Genomic DNA, 18,064 nt, shown 5'->3' with positions numbered 1-18,064 from the left:
CGAGTCAAAGAGCCGACTCATGTGATGACATATCACGTACCTGCGCCTTGCAGAGACATCAAGTGAGGTTCACAGAAACAAAAACAAACAAAAAAGATTGTGAGTTTGCCTGTTTCTATGGCTGGATTGGCTAACAAAGATAAAGAAAAGGTAGGAAGGATATTATGTTTATTTAAAAAAAAAAAACCACACACACACACACACACACACACAGACACACACATTAGCATTAGGCCTAATAAAGCCTACTAAAGCATATTAAAGTAAAAGTTAACTTTTCGTGTAAACAATAACTGGTCAAAAAGAAACAAAAAGAAAGAAAGAGAAACAAAAGAAGTGTAGTGTGATTGGAGCGGGTGTGTGCTCTTTCTCTATGTGGATAAGAATTATTTTGCAGTAGTTTTGACTTTATTATTGGTGTAATGTTTAAGAGTGTGTATAATTTCAAATTGAATCATGGACCTAAATGAAACTTTGCTAGTGATGCACGCTACGTCGTCAAAGCAACGAAAAATACACTTTTGACAAGAACGAGCTCTCTAATTGGTCGTGGCCTTTAAGACACCGTTTCCTGTCGTTTTATGCTTACATCTGATTGGTCAGGATTTATCTGCAAAGTAGAGCTGTTTAATACTCACGGACTGAATTATGTGTGACCGCTTAAAGCGTTTATTAGGTGTGCAAGCGGCAGTACAAAGGTAATGCGATTTATATTTACAACAGAAATCTACAAAATATTGCTTTGGTATGTCAGATAGCTATAAAAACAAACAAACAAACAAACAAAAAACTAGGAGAATAAGGACACAGATTTATGCCATGTTTATTTAAGGCATAAGTTTACACACTAGCTTGTGATTAAATGTAATTATTTAAACGGTAATGGATATATACGTAATTATCATTTAATCAATTCAAACGTTTTTCAAATTGTGTCTAAGCAACAGCAAATGTATTTTATGTTGCCATGACAACCGTGCTTGCGTTACGCTTTAAATCTAACTAACTAACAAAAAAAAAAAACACAACATTGCTGTGTTAAGGTAAAGTTTTCAGCAGTTACCATGTATGCTCATTTATTTATTTATTTTGTTTGTTTGTTTTGTTGCTTCTTTCTTCGATCAGTTCATTCATTCATTTATTCATTATTTATTTATTTACTTACTTACTTACTTACTTACTTACTGACTTACTTAATTGGATCAATAAAATAAAGCTAGTTAATATCTATGCACATGACAATAAAGAGTTTTGACTTGACTGAAATAGCTTTCACATAGGCACTAGTCCAGCTAAAGGTAGTGTCTTGTAGCTTTTGGTTTACTGCATCTGCTGGCTACATGCTTTCTTGCAGGCTGATGAAGAAGCATTAAAGCAGGGGTTGAGAGCAGAGGAAAGTCAGCAGGGGGAGCTGAAAGACTACAAACCAACACAACTGGAGAAACACGACAAGGCTGAGCAGGTTGTCTACAGATTGGGGAACCGACTAACCTACATGCAAATTTTTTCAACTTGGCCATTTAAGCAAACAAACACAGCAAGAATTGATGTGCTACAATCTCTACTACAATAGATATCACTAATTGTTACCAGCATTGCTGAATTCTATAACCTGATTGGTCAGAAGGTGTTCATTAGCTTTACGTTTACATTTATGGCATTTGGCTGACACCCTTATCCAGAGCAACTTACATATATCTCATTTACCATCAACTGAGCAGTTGATGGTTGAGGGTCTCGCTCAAGGGCCCAACAGTGGCAGCCTGGTGGTGCTGGGATTTGAACTCTTGACCTTCTGGTCAGAAGTCCAATGTCTTTACCACTACCACTGCAACCTTCTACATCAGCAGCGCTGACAGAAGTTCAGACTCCCTGGTTTATATCAATGCACTTGTTCTAATAATTTATTAGACCCCAACTTCCTGACATGCTGGTGTATGCGAAGAAAAGAATTTCACTGTGCATATGTATATGTGAACAATAAAGACTCAGTATCATCATTATTATCATTTCAATGTATAATTATCATGTCAAAAGGAGTCAGCTAAGAGTCAGCCAAGAATATCAATCTGAGGCTATCATGAGCGCAGACTCACCCAAACTGGACAGTTGAAGACTGGGAAAAGGCCAGGTGGGTTTTGTTTTTGAGTCTGTGCCCATGATAGCCTCAGATTCTTGTTCTTGACTGAAAGGAGTGGGACCTGATGTGGTCTTCTGTTGTTCTAGCTCATCCACCTCAAGGTTTGGTGTTTTGTGCATGCTGAGATGCTCTTCTGCTCATCATGGTTGTAAAGAGTGATTATTTGAGTTACTATATCCTTCCAATCTGGCCATTTCCCCCCAACCTCTCTTATCAGCAAGGCGTTTCCACCCACAGAACTGTCTCTCACTCTATTTTTTTTTGTTTTTCAACCCTTCTTTGTAAACTCTACAGACTGTTGTGTGTGAAAATCCCAGGAGATCAACAGTTTCTGAAACACTCAAACCAGCCCATCTGGCACCAACAACAATGCCACGGTTAAAGTCACAGAAATCACATTTTTTCCCCATTCTGATGTTTGATGTGTACATTAACTGAAGCTCTTGACCTGTATCTGCATGATTTCACACACTGTGCCTCTGCCACATGATTGGCTCATTGGCTAACTGTATGAATGAGCAGGTGTACAGGTGTTCCTATTAAAGTGGATGGTGTGTGTAACTGAAAACAAGAATGAATTTGTCTCGTAGACATTCCACAAATCAAATGTAACTATAAATGTTTAAAACTGATGATGTGATTCATTAATACATTTAACATTGTAATCTGTGGCAAATTGCTGTGGTATAAGAGGAACAAAATGCTTTGGATATGCTGTAATTGGAAAATAATCAACTTTGCACACCCTGTCATGCTTTATTCTTACTTAATGGTAGACCTATGAGACATAATTCACCAGTATACGCATATACTCCTGTATTAATGTTTTTTGTTGTTGTTGTTGTTTTTTAAAAAAAATGCGTCTGATGAAGGTTTAGATTCTAGTATTAGGCCTATGTCCAAATATCCATAGTTAAATTAACACTTACAGGAACATATTTATTTATTATCCAAATTTGAATATCGGCCAATTTTAATTGAAAGGATGAACTGATGATGTAATTTAAAACACCTGCAGTGAAAACATCACATTCAGATATGTTGTGAAAACGCGTTTAATCTTCTGCTTCTTCTCTTCTACAGAGTGTTGCTGAGAATATAGACCAGAAGATCACATCACAGAACCATACTGTCATCATCCCGTCTCCTGTAAGCACATCATCAGGACATTTTCAAAAACAGCCATGTTTATAATTGGGTCATTTTTTCCGTTTCTTTTTTTTTTTAAAGTTACAATTTGCCTGAGGGAGGCATGGTGGCTTAGTGTGTATCACATTACCCTTGCACCTACAGGGTTGGGGGTTCAAATCCCACCTCCACCCATGTTCTCCCTGTGCTTTGAGGGTTTCCTCCAGGTACCATGATTTCCATTCCAAAGAAATGTGCTGTAGGCTGATTGGCAGTTCCAAATTGTCCGTAGTGTATGATTGTGTCCTGTGATTGGTTGGCATGCAGTCCAGGGTGTCCACTGCCTTGTGCCTCGAGTTCCCTGGGACAGGCTCCAGGGTCCCCCGTGACCCTATGTAGGATAAGCAGTATGGAGTATGAATGGATAAACTGTGCTCTTTATAATCTATTTCTTCACACTCAGACTAAGGAGAACGTAAGAACCGAGTCTCCACAGCTGGATGAGGATGACCAGCTGAGTTCTAAGGTGGATCAGAAGCAGGATCTCCAGACTCTGCTCAAGCAGCTGCAGAGTGAACAGAGGGATCTGCTAACACAGGTGGAGCAACTGGGTCTCACAGGTACGTCCCTTCACTGCTTTGCTCGGCCGTGGTTTTTTTCTTTCTTTCAATATTTATTTGGATATGTTCCTGACTTGTAACTCACTGGTTCAACTGAGTAACAGTGGAGATGTGTTTTTCTCAGACAGTGTTATTTAATTATATATTGTTCAATACTTTTGATGTTTCAATAGACTCACTATAATCTGACACTGTATTCTGCCTATATATGTATGAATCAGATTGTGGGAGCTAATTTTACTCGGCATGAGACTCAGATGCATCTACATGGCTTCTGTAATAATGAAAACAACTTTCATGTCTCCATCTTGCAGCAAACATACAACATGACCAGAATGCAACAGGAGTTATTAAACTTTCCAATGCAAAAAAAAAAAAAAAAAAGAAGCCAACATAAGCAGCTTGGTGAAAAATCTGGCAGACGAGCATCACAACCTGTACTTAGGTTAGGTTAAACAGCTAAATGTTTTACTGAGAACTGAGAGTGTGGAAGCAGGGCTTGAGGTTGCACTCCAGGGTCCCCACTGAAACCAAGTTACTTTCTGTGTGGAGTTTGTATGTTCTGCTTGTACCTGCGTTGGTTTCCTCTGGGTTCTCTGGTTTCGTTCTACCTCTTGAAAACATGCTGTTAGGTAGATTGATGAACATTGCTTCCAGGTGGGAATGTGTGTGTGTGTGTGTGTGTGTGTGTGTGTGTGTGTGTGTGTGTGTGTGTGTGTGTGTGTGAGAGAATGGTATCCTTCAATGGACTTGCATCCTATCAAGGGTGCATTCCCACCTTATGCTCACCTCATCTTCCCGGAATAGAGAAATTTTTGTAATTAGTGCTGTTTATCTGTATATCTGTCATCTGTTTGTAAACATAGTACACTTACTACTCCCTTTCAGAAAGAGGTCAGTTTACGGACAGCACTTGTCGTAACAGTTTCGTGCGCAGTTTAGAGGAAGCTGAAAGAATGAAGAGCGCACTGAAGTCCCGAAGATCAACTAGCCCGATTCGGCAGCCCCCTGTGAAGGTAACCTGACTTGATACAGCAGTCGAACGATAAAGCAAGACGATTTATTGAAGTGTTATGTTGGTTTTGAATTGCAGGGTTATGTCGAATGCAGCAGGATCCAGCAGTGTGTTGTATTTCTTGAAAATAAATACTGATAGCAATATTAGGGTAAAAGCCTTGCTTTATCCATGGTTTTGCTTTCTGTGTGCGTTATAAGGGAGGCACATACGACTCAGAGCTGATGAGAGTGATGAGAGAGAGGGACGAGATGCAGTGTATGCTGGTTAAGTACGAGCGCCACCTGTCTGAGATCCAAGCAAACGTTCGGGTGCTTACGGCCGAGCGGGACAAGACCAGAATGCACTATCAGCAGGTAGGGCACACTGAACTGAGCTCAAGCTCCAGCATGCACTGGTTTAGTTTTATTGTAGACATGATCATTCAAGCTTCCTCATAGAAACCTGGATACATTTTGAGATGCATTGTTAGCCTGTCGCTTGCCTTGCTGATGAAATGAAAAAAGGAACTGGGATAGGCTCTGACTCTGTGAGAAGAAAGTGGTTATTGAAGATGAATGAATGAATTAATGCAAATTTCAACAGATTAAAGTGAAAACAGAAATGTCCTGACATTTGGACTCCCTGCTTCTTCCTGCTGTGTGCAGGCTCAGGAAGAGATAGCAGACCTCCGTCGTGAAGTGTTAAAATCAAAGGCGTCCCGGAGATCCAAATACAGCATGACGTCTCAGAGTATACTGAAACGCCTGGAGGCAGAGAGAGATGAGGCGATGTCCGACCTTCACCGCATGAGCACAGAGAGAGACAGCCTGAGAGAGAGACTCAAGGTAGTATATTTTGGGGGCGGCTGTGGCTCAGGTGGTAGAGCGGTTTGTCCACTAATCGCAGGGTTGATGGTTCAATTCCCGGCCCACATGCCAAAGTGTCCTTGGGCAAGACACCGAACCCTAAGTTGCTCCCAATGGCAAGCTAGCACCTTGCTTGGTAGCTCTGCTGCCATTGGTTTGTGTGTGTGTGTGGGTGTGTGAATGGGTGAATGAGAAACAAACCATAAGTGCAGACCATTCACCATATTTAGTAGAAGACAGCTGAAGAATGGGAAAGAAAAAGAAAGAGATTCAAAGAAGAGGCAAAGAAGATAGTAGCCAGAAAGTCTAAGGGTAAAGGGAATAGAAAGTAAGACTCCCAGATGGCCAATGAAAGGACAGCAACTTGACAAAGAGAGAACAGTCTTGAGACACAATCATCAAGATTTGGGCAGCTTTGGTCAAGAGTGAAGCATAGAGGTGGTTCAAGTCAGTCTTGTCTTCATTAAAATTTTAGTCATTGGCTATTTGGGGGGGGGGGGGGGGGGCATGGTGGTTAGCATGCTTGTCTCACACCTCTGGGGTTGGGGGTTTGAATCCCTCCTCTGCCTTGTGTGTGCCATGTTGCTCCCCCAGTCCGTAGACATGAATTGTAGGGTTATCGGCATGTCCAAATTGTGCGAATGTGTGTGTGATTGTGCCGTGCAATGGGTTGGCACACCGTCCAGGGTGTCCCCCGCCTTGTGCCCCATGTTCCCTAGGATGGGCCCAAGGCTTCCCTGTGACCCTCTGTCTTTGGACTGGGTGAGGTCACCGGAGTTCCCAGAGGAATTAGGACAGGGAGAACATGCAAGCTCTGCATGTTTCAGAGGCGAGATTCAAACCCCCAACACCGGAGGCCACCGTGTCCCACATGTTGAGAATGTATAAATGGAAAATTGGTAGTTGTGTACGTGTATGTGCAGGTTGTTTGTGTTTGTGTGTTTGTGCCTATGTAGTGTTTCCAACATGGAACATTTTCCTGTGTGTTTTCTCAGATCTCTCAGGAGACAGCAATTAGTGAGAGAGCTCACTTGGAGCAGAGGGTGGAGGACCTGCAGAATGCCTTACTGACAGTAAGAAGTGTTTAAACACTGAAATCTTTACACACTCTTAGCTGAGTTCAGGTCAGTGCATGAGCTTAACTAGAGAAGTTTCTTGACTGACTTGAGATCAGTCCTTAGGACCTGTAAATAAAATTGTTAGAAAGCAATCGTATGTGACAGCCAATACAAAATCATGGTTTATATGCAAGCTTGTAAGCTTGCGGAGGCGCACACATCATATGTGCATCAAGCATGCAGAGGTCTTAATTCTTAAACTTAAGACTTATGTAATGGTTAAAAAGTCAAACACATAAAAAAAATTACCGTACTGTTGTCAGGATACAGCTCATATTTACAGACATACTTTGGTTTATTGGAAAATTCCTGGGTAGTTCTACTTGTGTTAAACCATGATGTATGTACACAGCTGGAGCAGGAACGAGCTGAGCAGAAGAGCAGACAGGCGCAGATGAAGGAGGCCATGATGGGTCTGGAGGAGGAGGTGAAAACTCTGGGCAGAAAGCTTGCTGCTACTGATGTTGAACTCAGCTGCCTCAAGAATGAATGCAGCACACTCAGGTTAGCCCACACCACTATTTACACTATTTATTTCTTTACTCTAAAAATATTTATAAAAGTAGTTGCACCTGACACTAGTTTTGTGATTGGTTGGTTGTTTCAGAAGTGTCAGATTGTGTAGAAGTAATTATAGTAGTTGTAATAGTAGTAGTAATAGTAGTAGTACTAGGAATAGTGGTAGTAGTAATAGTAATAGAAATTGTAGTGGTAGCATAGTAAAGGTGGTAGTAACAGTAAAAATAGTAGTAATTGTAATAGTTGTAATAGTAGTAGTAATAGTAAAAGTAGTAATGGTAGTTGTAATAGTAGTAGTAATAATAGTAAAAGTGGTAATAGTAGTAGTAATAGTAATAGTACTAGCAGTAGTGGTAGTAGTAGTTTTAATAGTAGTAGTAGTAATAGTAGTAGTAACCGTAGTTGTAATAGTAGTATTAGTAGTAGAAGTAATAGTAGTTGTAGTAGTATTAATAGTAGTTGATTGACCGTTGGTTACTAGATCTAGTCGTGCCCATCAACGCGGCAAAGTTGAGGAAAAAACTTTATAAAAGAACTTTATGCAAATTGGAGTGGCTTGGTGCAGTGATTACCAATGAGAGTGAAGACAGTAGAGCGCACGTGATCCGTGATCTGCCATGCTGTCTGCAAGTTCAAAATGTTTTGTGGACCCAGAGACTCCGGCGCTTTCACTTTTGCCGCAGATAGATGGCCACAATGGCAACGAACACTTACTGTCAACGTTATAGTACACTGTACATAAAACTTCGTAGTACATAGAATGTACCTTTACATTGTTAACGTTTCCATTAAATTGGCCATTTAAATTTTGTATATTAGCCTATACAGGGGCAACTATGAATAAAAACAACTAATATGGACATGGAACCTGCTTGGCCCCCAGGCTAGGAATTCATCCACATTAGTTACCAAGTAGTTTTTGTCATGGCTAGATTTTGTGATTTGATTTGATTTATTGCAGCAGTGAATGAGCTCGCTCTGTTCCTGTAACTTTGGCAGGCTTTCTAACGCTCAAACAGAGAATACTCTTAGTGAGACTCAGAAGCGGCTGATTAACAGGGTTGGAGATCTGCAGCGAGTGCAGACAAAGAATGAACAGCTGGATGAAAGGAACGGTAAGGGTTTTATAATTGCATGGCATTTTATTTATTTATTTATTTATTTATCCTTTATTTTACCAGGATTGTCCCATTGAGATATAAAATCTCTTCTTCCTTTTTATTCACATAAAAAATGTAAGCAATGCAACACGCAATGCAAAATGCAACACATAAAACAAATAACGCATAAATAGAATTATATCCAACACTCACATGACTGCAAGTCAAAGATTACTGAAAACAAGTACATGTTTCCTTCCATATTTTTTTTAAATATTCAAAGATGGGTGTATTTCCAGCATTATAATACTCTGGTATACTCATGGTATACACAATCCAAGTTTTTAGTGAGGATAAAGTCGCATGCGTATAAATCATATCACCGTAATCCAACACTGAAAGGAAAGACCTTTGCACAATTCTCTTTCTCGCTGCAAAAGAAAAACATTTCTTTAAATGAAAAAGGAAGCCTAATTTTGGTCTAAGTATTTTAAAAAGATTTTCAATATGTGCGTTAAAACCCAATTATTCATCAATCTATATGCCTAAATATTTATAACAATTCACTCTTTCTATACAAACCCCTTCTGAAGTTAAAATATTGTAGAACAACTGCTTTAGTGCGACAACACGTGATTATGAGGAGGTGAGACTTGCCCAATGTTCTGATTCACCTGATACAACATTTTAAGTCTAATCACAACAAAATTATTCCAACAAGTTCATTATGGCAGGCCCGGAAATATTAGGTTTACATTTTAGAAAAAGTTCTTGGGTTTTCCATTACTGTGGTCTTCCTTGGTTCACCAGTGCTTCTCATCAGTGGTTTCTCATGAACTTACAGTATGTCCACATGTTTATCTATAATAGCAAGTCCAGATGCATATATGCATCCGAGCTACAGGGTGTCCCAAAAGTCTCCATACAGTAGGGGACTATGTGTGCCAGCACCACGTCGGTTGGACCTTCGTCGCTGGATCTTCGTCTCGGTCGGTCTTTTTGAATTTGTTAATAAGTTTGGTAACAGTGTCCTGTGTGTTGGGCTCGCCATGTTTCCTGTTAAAGTCCATCTCATCCTTGCGGTAGCTTCCTGATCCAACCATGAGAATGATTTCAATACGTTCTTCTTTTCTCAAAGGCATTCTTAAAGTCTATCTGAAAATATGTATTTTATATATATATATATATATATATATATATATATATATATATATATATATATATATATATATATATATATAAAGTATGGAGACTTTTGGGACACCCTGTAGAATCAGGTGAAATTGCACAAATATGTAGAAAACATGATAGTGATTCCTGTGTAGATGTAAAAACCCTTGAATTAAGGTGGGTGGCATTCTTGTATGATTTGAACTTTTTTTATTTTCTATCACACGGTGGTGTGTATGTTACTCACAGTTTGTGTATATATGTGTAGAGTCTTTGCTGACGGAGGTAACGGTTCTCAAAGAGGAACTGAATGTGCTGCAGAACACTGTTTCCGAACTGCACCAGCACAGAGATACTCTACAGGAACAGCTGGAGAGAAAGAATGCCTTGCTCTACTCCACTAACAAAAATCTGGATGACAAGGTAACCACACATCGCTGCATACACACACACATAAACACACACTTAACAGAACCTGTTGTAGTAATATGCATGTATGTATATACACACTTATGGAATTCAATAACAGAATAACTATGAGGTTATGTTCTTAGAAATGCCAGCGTTAATTCAGAAGTGTTATTATTCTGTATACTATGTACTGCACTGTTGAATTCTCAGTCCTGATTGGTCAGTCCCTCCAGGATTTTTGTGATTTTCCGATCGCAGAAATTAACGCAAAATCAAAGAAACTCTGCAATATTCGCAGGCGCTTGCAATTTTTCAAAATTATAGCAGATTTTCCACAGATTTGGGTCAAGACATGATGTGTGACATCATCACAACACATGTGACGTCCTCACAGCGTGCATTCAGCCAAAGACGCCCTTCGATTCATGCGCGTCAAACATGAGTACAACTAAAAGGTCTCATTTTCCAGCAAACATCACTGCAAAACTATTTCGTGCGATTACAATTTCGCCAATTCAAGTTGTTTTCCACATAAAAGCACAAAAAGGTCCACAAATTGCATCGCAAATTTTGGAAAAAAAGCATTTTTGGCCGCAACAGTTACAAAAAAAAATTCCTCAAAATCCTGAATGGACTGACTGATCAGAAGGTGTTGATTAATTTCCTATAAGTGGACAGGTCTGACAGTAATAGCGGCTATAATTCATATCACAGGTTCATATTAATGTTCTCGTTCTTATCGTTTCCATAGTAACAGATAATTCAGAAGGACTTGTGTGAATTAATCACGTGAACGGATTAAAAGCATGTTTAATTGTTGATATGGTGACGTTTTCTACAAGGATCCGTGTATTTAGCATTTTTCTAAGGAGGCTGCAGGGTTAGTGTTTTGTAACTGTCTGTGATAAAACTATAACTTTAGGTTTTCCACCACATGAAAGTCTTCAGGATGGGGGAGTATAACATCCATCCATCCATCCATCCATTTTCCATAACACTTATCCTACACAGGGTCTTGGGGGAGCCTGGAGCCTATCACAGGGAACTAGGGGCACAATGTAGGGGACACCCTGGATGGGTGCCAGCCCATTGCTGGGCACAATCACACACACATTCACACACCCAGTCACACTACAGACAATTTGGAAATGCCAATAAGTCTATCATGCATGTTTTTGGACTTGCGGAGGAAACCGGAGTACCCAGAAGAAACCCCTGAAGCACATGAAGAACATGCAAGCTCTGCGCACATGGGGCGAGGTTCCAACCCCAAAGTTCTGTTATTGACAAATCATCTTCTGTTTCATGTCACACCACCCGGTCATTGATTATTTTCTTGGTCTAATCACACATATTGTACACAGCCAACTTGACCAACAACAGCACTCTCTCATACTTCACTACAACAGATGAGAACATGTAAATACACACACACTGGTCAAATACATTTACCAGGTCAGCGTTTGCCTTTCTTACATATATTCACTACTATTCCACTGCTTTCAGGAAAACTCCATCCACAATATGAACCTACATATTGAAGATCTGGAAACTACTCTAGAGTGAGTAACTACTCCATATTTCTTAACATTTAAAAAGCTAGTGATCTTTGATTTTTATTTTGATTTCATAATCTTATACCACAGTATTTTTTGTACCTGCTCTGATTTTGTTCCTGAATCACAACCTGGAACCTAAAGGACCCTACTATCTTATATATAATGTAAATATAGGACGTAAATATGTAAATATTACCATGATTCATTATATCCTAAAAGGAAGGTCTGGCTTCCTTCCATAAACATCCCTTATTAGTACAGTAAGAGTTTTTCATATACACAGAAAGATTGTCTTAAGCTTAGTGTAGAGTTAATATAATACTGGTGAATTGGCGTATGTGTGTCTGTGTGTATTGTCGGTTCATGTCAATGCTATAATTTCACAAAGCAATATTACAGTGACTTCATACTATATTACATGAATTACATCTCTAGAGCTGCGAAGGAGACAGTAAGCAGCAGGGATCGAGAACTGGACGTGATGAGGAGAAAGCTGTTGGATTCAGGAGATGAGCTGAATGCTGTACTGAAGCTCAAAGATGCTACAGTGAGAGATAACACACAGCTTAGAGACGAGCTGGACCGAGTGCGTCTAGACAACAAGGTCAGAGAATCACTTTTGAAGCTTCCTGTGAGGAAATGTTTATTTAGCAGTTTTGGAAGGTGTCTCCAGTGTCAGCACTTTGTAACTGTCAGGGGTAAAGCTGTGTCATTTCCAACACTCAAGGGCCTTATCGAAAATGAGTCTAACTATAAGAGAGAGAGAGTCTGGTGAGGGAAGGATGGTTTATAGCTGTTGTAACATAAGTGATAACTGAAACTAACTTCACTGACATTCCTAGAAATGGATAAATGTATGTATTGTTCTTTAGTTAATACAAAAAAAAAAAATCCAGGGTGTATACCCACCTCACACCCAGTGTTTCCAAGATAGAGTTTGGATCCACCATGACCCTGACCAGAATAACATAGTTATTGAAGATGAATGAATGAATGAATGAATATTAACTCATTTGATTTAGGATATTATGTAACCCCATTGGCGTTCGCTCTGTTTCAGACACTGCAGTTCAAAGTAGATGAGGCCGCTCGTGAGATTGAAGTCTTGGAAAGGAAAATGCAAAACTATGCGTCCGACATCTCCAGTATCGAAGACCTACTGTCCTCCAAGGTTAATTAAACACATCTTGTTGCAAGGGTTAAGACCATTTTAGGCTTTATAGCTGCATTATTTCATGTCCAAAATATATTTGTGCATCCCATAACTTTGGGAAAAGCCATCGTGAGCCAAAAGTATTCATAGAGATTGTGGTCTAGAGTATATCACTGCGATTTGTCTTTACTGTGATATTGTTTTTGAGCAGGAACGAGACTGTAGGGCGCTGCAGGAGTGTCGGGTGGCGCTGAGAACCTCAGATTCAGAGAAGCGCATGCTCAGAGAGAGAGTAGAAAGTCTGGAGAGCAGTCTAAAAGAGGTGGGAGAAAAACACACTCAAAATGTGTCTATATTACATTTTTCATTCCATTATAAATGACTAATGTTTTTAACATGGTTTATACCATAATACAAAGGAATTCTCAAATCTGATTGGTGAGAAGGTGGATTATTTTGTATAATGATAGTTTGATTAATCGCAGGTTTGTATTAATGCGCTCGTTCTGATATGTTCTCATTCTTATAGTAACAGCTAATTCTCTGGCATGCTCCACAAGTCAAGTAACAAACCAAATCATTTATTGTATGTGGCGAGGGTTTCTGTTAGGAGATGTTAACATTCGTGGAAGGAGTCTCCAGCATCAGTGCTTTGTAACAAACTATGAACACAGATTTTTGTGTGTTACTATTTGTGTTGGTTATCCCCAACATTGTGAATGGGTTTTGTGTATCTTTATATAGATAATATTTACTTTGCTAATAATTAGGATGAACATAAAGACATATTGTATGTTTGTAAAATAAATGTCGCTGTCGTATATAGGTCTGGGTGAATGGTATAAGCATTTGCTGGGTAGTGAACAGATCATTAAAATAGGGATATACTTAATTGCAATACGGCGGTCTCTCGTTCTCTCTCTGGCAGGCTCTCAGTGCTGAGCAGAGCTGCAGTGCTGTGCTCAAACAGCTGAAGTCCACACTAGAGAAACAGGAGGAAGAGCTGCTGCAAGTTCAGAGCAAGCACTTACACACACACCACGACTTGGAGAAGACCCGCGATCTCTGCGTCAAACTGGACGCTGGCAGAGAAACGGTGTGTAGTGTCACTGTCAGAACACTGGCAATCTTATAAAACACATCAGAACACTGTCTGTATGGTTTTCCATAGCGCCGCTTCGTTTCTTTAGTATTTATACATTCACGTAGAGCTCTGAATAATATAAAGTGAACTATTATACAGTAACAGTAATATATTAATTTAGGAATATATAATGTAGGTATAGTTCACACGATTTACCAGTCTGTACAGGATTTCTATAGTTTACAGGATTGTTAAGGCCAAAAATTCTTGCAAAATTTGTGGCGCAGAGTTTTCTGTGCTTTTTTTTTTTCTTTCTGAAAACTACTTGAATTGGCAAAAGTGCAATTGCACAAAATTGTTTGTTGTGACAGTGTTGTTTGTTGGTAAATGGGACCTTTTAGCTGTACTCATGTTCGACACACGTAAATCGAAGAGGGCTTCGGCTGAATGCGTGTCGTGATGACGTCACATGACGCGCCTTGGCCCAAATCTGTGGAAAATCTGCAGTAATTTTGAAAAATTGCAAGCTCTTCAAATGTTGTGGAGTTTGCTTGATTTTGCACAAAATCTTGGAGGGTCTGACTTACAGTGTGAAGTTAAAACAGAAAGCCAAGGAGGTCAATAATGAAAAAGTAACTGCCACAAATACTATCCAACATTTTGGCAATATTGGTCGCAGTAATACTGTATAATTTACCTGGTGCATTAAGGCAGTAGTTCCCAAACTTTTCCAGGGCAAGGCCCCCCAAATGGCATTAACATTTGACCAAGGCCACCCTTTTGCAAGATGTCTTTAAAACACATTAAAGATACAGACTTCTGAATATATCCCCCTTTTTTTTAATTAATAATTACATCTTGCATCTTTACATTGCATTAGATTAGGAATTGATTGTGTGTGTGTGTGTGTGTGTATGTGTGTGTGTGTGTGTGTGTGTGTGTGTGTGTGTGTGTGTGTGTGTGTGTGTGTGTGTGTGTGTGGTTGTCTGAGAGTGTGAAAGAGAAAATCATGTATTTATTTATTTTTCACACCAAATTGTTGAGGCCCCCCAGGCACCCCATGGCGGCCCCCACTTTGAAAACCACTGCATTAAGGTAATCTTTGTGTGTGTGTGTGTGTGTGTGTGTGTGTGTGTGTGTGTGTGTGTGTGTGTGTGTGATCGTCAGGTCCAACAGGAGCTGGAGTCGTGTCGCTCTGAGCTGGAGCTCCTGAGGAAGCAGCTAGCAGTAGAGCGAGAGAAAGAATTACACAGACAACTCAGCTCTCAGGAGAGGCTTGTCGAGATCCAGCTCCTCAGGGACAAACTCACTGTAGCTGACAGCAAGACGTGAGTACAAGCTCATACACACACAACCATACACACATGCTACAAATAATACAAATTCACCAGCATAAAAGACCCATTGGGGATCACCCAGAAGGCAATGGGTTCAATTTTGAGTCTGGTTCCTCCCAAGGTTTCTTCCTCATGACGTCTCAGAGTTTTTTCCTTGCCACTGTCACCTCTGGTTTGCTCCTTAGGGATCTAAATCTACATCTGGATTTCGATAACGCTGCTTGTTGACTATGTCTATTGGTAAAAGCACTATACAAATAAACACGGAATTGAAATTGAATTGAACCTGCTCTGACCATACTCCAAAAGTAAATAGCACTATGCTGAATCGTGCAATTCTAAACGTTGCAAAACTAGCACAGTGACAAATGAACAAATGTTTTAATCAGGATTAGCTACAAAAATGCTATTAATCACAAACCGAAATGCATGATGTATTGTGTAGTTTCCAGAGTTTGCAGAGTATTTGTAATTTAACTTGCGGTATATGGAACATAAAAATCTATATGTTGTCCACATTGCTTATCAGTATCATTTAGATTACATTCACACCATTTGCCAGACACCCTTATCCAGTGAGTTAGATTTATCTCTTTCATACAGCTGAGCTATTGAGGGTTAAGGGCCTTGCTCAAGGACCCAACAGTGGGAGCTTGGTGATACTGGGATCTGAACTCATGACCTTGTGATCAGTAGTACAACATCTTAACTGCTGAGCCACCACTGCCCACTGTATCAGTAGACATTACTCTCCTCTCCACCATCCCTTCTGAAGGATCTACAGTATATTCAACCCAGTGACAAAAGTCACCTCTTTTACGAGTACCTCTTAATTGTTTGAGGTTACTAATAATAAACTGCAGTCTGTTCCATTCATTTATATTCTCTTCTGTTGTACTCTTTTGTTTGCTGTTTTCTCAGGAGCACTCAGAGCAGAGAAATGGCTCAGCTAAGGACTCGGTCAGCACTGTTAGAGGCTGATCTCGAGGCCACCAGGAGGCAGCTGAACACAGAGCGTGATGAAAGGTAACAGTGCTTCCTTAAGCGCCACACTGTTGACTCTTTTTTGCATGGTGCAAATTATGACTGATGAATGTGAGGAATGAATACCTTGCCTTAAAAATGGTACAGTTCCATTAAAATAAATAAGGTTTTGATCATATTTTTAACTTTAATTCTCTGTCCAGCACCTCTCATTTAATTATGGAATAAAACACAACAGGACATACTGTCATAGGAAATTAATCCATGATGGTGGAGTTACTGGCACCACCCTGATGTGAATTATCTTCCTGTAACAGATTGGCTCAAAATGTTTTATTCCTCTTACATCACAGGGATTTGCCAACAATTACAATTGTTTATTTATTATTGAATGACACGTCATACATTTTAACCGTTTATAGTTACATATAATGTTGTGGAACATCCCTGAGACATGCTCATGTTATCACTTATCTCATTATAACATCTAGAAACAGTCCTTTACCAGTCCCTCTTTTGTCTCTCTCTTGCAGTTAATTGTTGAATAGTTGAAGTAGCCCGTCATATTTCTGTATCAAAAAATCGCAGTTGTGCAGATTCGTCTGTCCTGAAGACTCTCACGTATCTGAAAATTACCGCGCTGACACTCGAGACTCCATAAATGCTAAATAAAGATCTTGTAACAGAAAACATCACCATATCTAATTGAGGAATTTAACTGTGCTGTGGTTTGAGTTGACACTAATGCACCCTGGTTTATTAGTAAGAAGTTAAGGTGACCAAACCTCTTGATCATTTCAGTCTATTTCATTATTTTCACTTATAAAGCATTAAATTTACAAGGTATAATAGAACAATAGCACCGTAAGTACAAGAAGAATGAACACCACAGTGCAATGCCGCCATGCTTAAACATTAAAACATTAAGATAATCTGTGTTCTGAGGCAGTTCATTAACTCATGCCTATTTGATTAGACATTCAAAATTACCTGATGACTTCATGGACATCTTTATCTCTTTCATCTCCTCTTCTCTGTTCTGCTTTGGGTCTTTGTCTTCCCTTTACTTACTTTGTCTCTCAGGGAACACGCAGTAAAGGAGCTGCGCAGACTCGGACTCTCCTCACCCCTTTGCTCGCCGATCTTGTCCTCCACACTGCGCACTCCTCCCTCCCCTGTCCGTCGATCCCTCAGCCCTCACACATCCTATTCACCTGAGCGTTCACATCACGCCACTCCTGACCACCTGCCACTGAGACGCTCAACTGACAGGTCTGTGTAGCTCACAATGCCATTAAAACTCAACGGAAATTCACCCATGTGCTCTGTTCACCTTCACACAGTGGAGAGCTCTCCTTCAATTTAGATGCAAATATAATAGATGCACTCCAGACTGCTGTTCATAGTTCCAGAATTTTTATGAATAATAACTGCATTTAACACTGGTTATTATTTATCATACATGTGTGACTTAGCTTGGTGTTAATAAATCAATATTTTACAGGAGTGTGACTTTCAGAGAGCTATATGACTAAGCAGACATGGACTGGGCAGCTTTGGAAGCACATCAATTTTACTGTGACACCACTACGTGCCTTCTTTATTAAATAAAGCATTTTATATTTGAATCAGGTTTATGTGAATCACTCTTGGAGCCATAATAGCACTAAATATCTAATGGTAAGTGATATATGAATGATGACATTGTTTTGATTCAGTGGTGCTACATTTTTACACATTTTTATGATTCATGTATTAAAATTTGGAATGCATCTTTGTCTCTTGTCTTGCATTAAAGCTGTAGTAATGCTGATTCTATAAAATGAATGATGAATTTTTATGTATTTATAATTATTCATTATTAAATATTTGTAAAAT

At 39.5% G+C, this 18,064-nt stretch overlaps 1 protein-coding gene across 1 annotated transcript; it reads left to right on the top strand.

Annotated features, from left to right (window-relative positions):
• On the top strand, positions 1-17,962 carry tsga10 (testis specific, 10). The gene is made up of 20 exons (XM_017456902.3): positions 1-150; positions 1,355-1,462; positions 3,224-3,289; positions 3,732-3,888; positions 4,777-4,904; positions 5,104-5,259; positions 5,551-5,730; positions 6,747-6,824; positions 7,222-7,373; positions 8,388-8,503; positions 9,927-10,081; positions 11,576-11,631; positions 12,064-12,232; positions 12,689-12,799; positions 12,993-13,103; positions 13,710-13,877; positions 15,033-15,193; positions 16,124-16,228; positions 17,270-17,458; positions 17,691-17,962. The coding sequence occupies exons 1-20, from the start codon at positions 118-120 to the stop codon at positions 17,719-17,721; spliced, it is 2,430 nt and encodes an 809-aa protein (XP_017312391.1). The 5' UTR covers positions 1-117; the 3' UTR covers positions 17,722-17,962.
• The last annotated feature ends 102 nt before the right edge of the window (positions 17,963-18,064 follow it).

The sequence above is a fragment of the Ictalurus punctatus genome, chromosome 26 (assembly GCF_001660625.3).
Source record: "Ictalurus punctatus breed USDA103 chromosome 26, Coco_2.0, whole genome shotgun sequence".
Lineage (NCBI taxonomy): Eukaryota > Metazoa > Chordata > Actinopteri > Siluriformes > Ictaluridae > Ictalurus > Ictalurus punctatus.
This window is presented reverse-complemented; position numbering and strand designations above follow the sequence as displayed.

Coding starts and splice junctions, on each gene's coding strand:
- tsga10 (XM_017456902.3), top strand. CDS start 118: ATGGCTGGATTGGCTAACAAAGATAAAGAAAAG. Junction 3,889..4,776: donor GGAGCAACTGGGTCTCACAG/GTACGTCCCTTC, acceptor ACTCCCTTTCAG/AAAGAGGTCAGTTTACGGAC. Junction 7,374..8,387: donor AATGAATGCAGCACACTCAG/GTTAGCCCACAC, acceptor TAACTTTGGCAG/GCTTTCTAACGCTCAAACAG.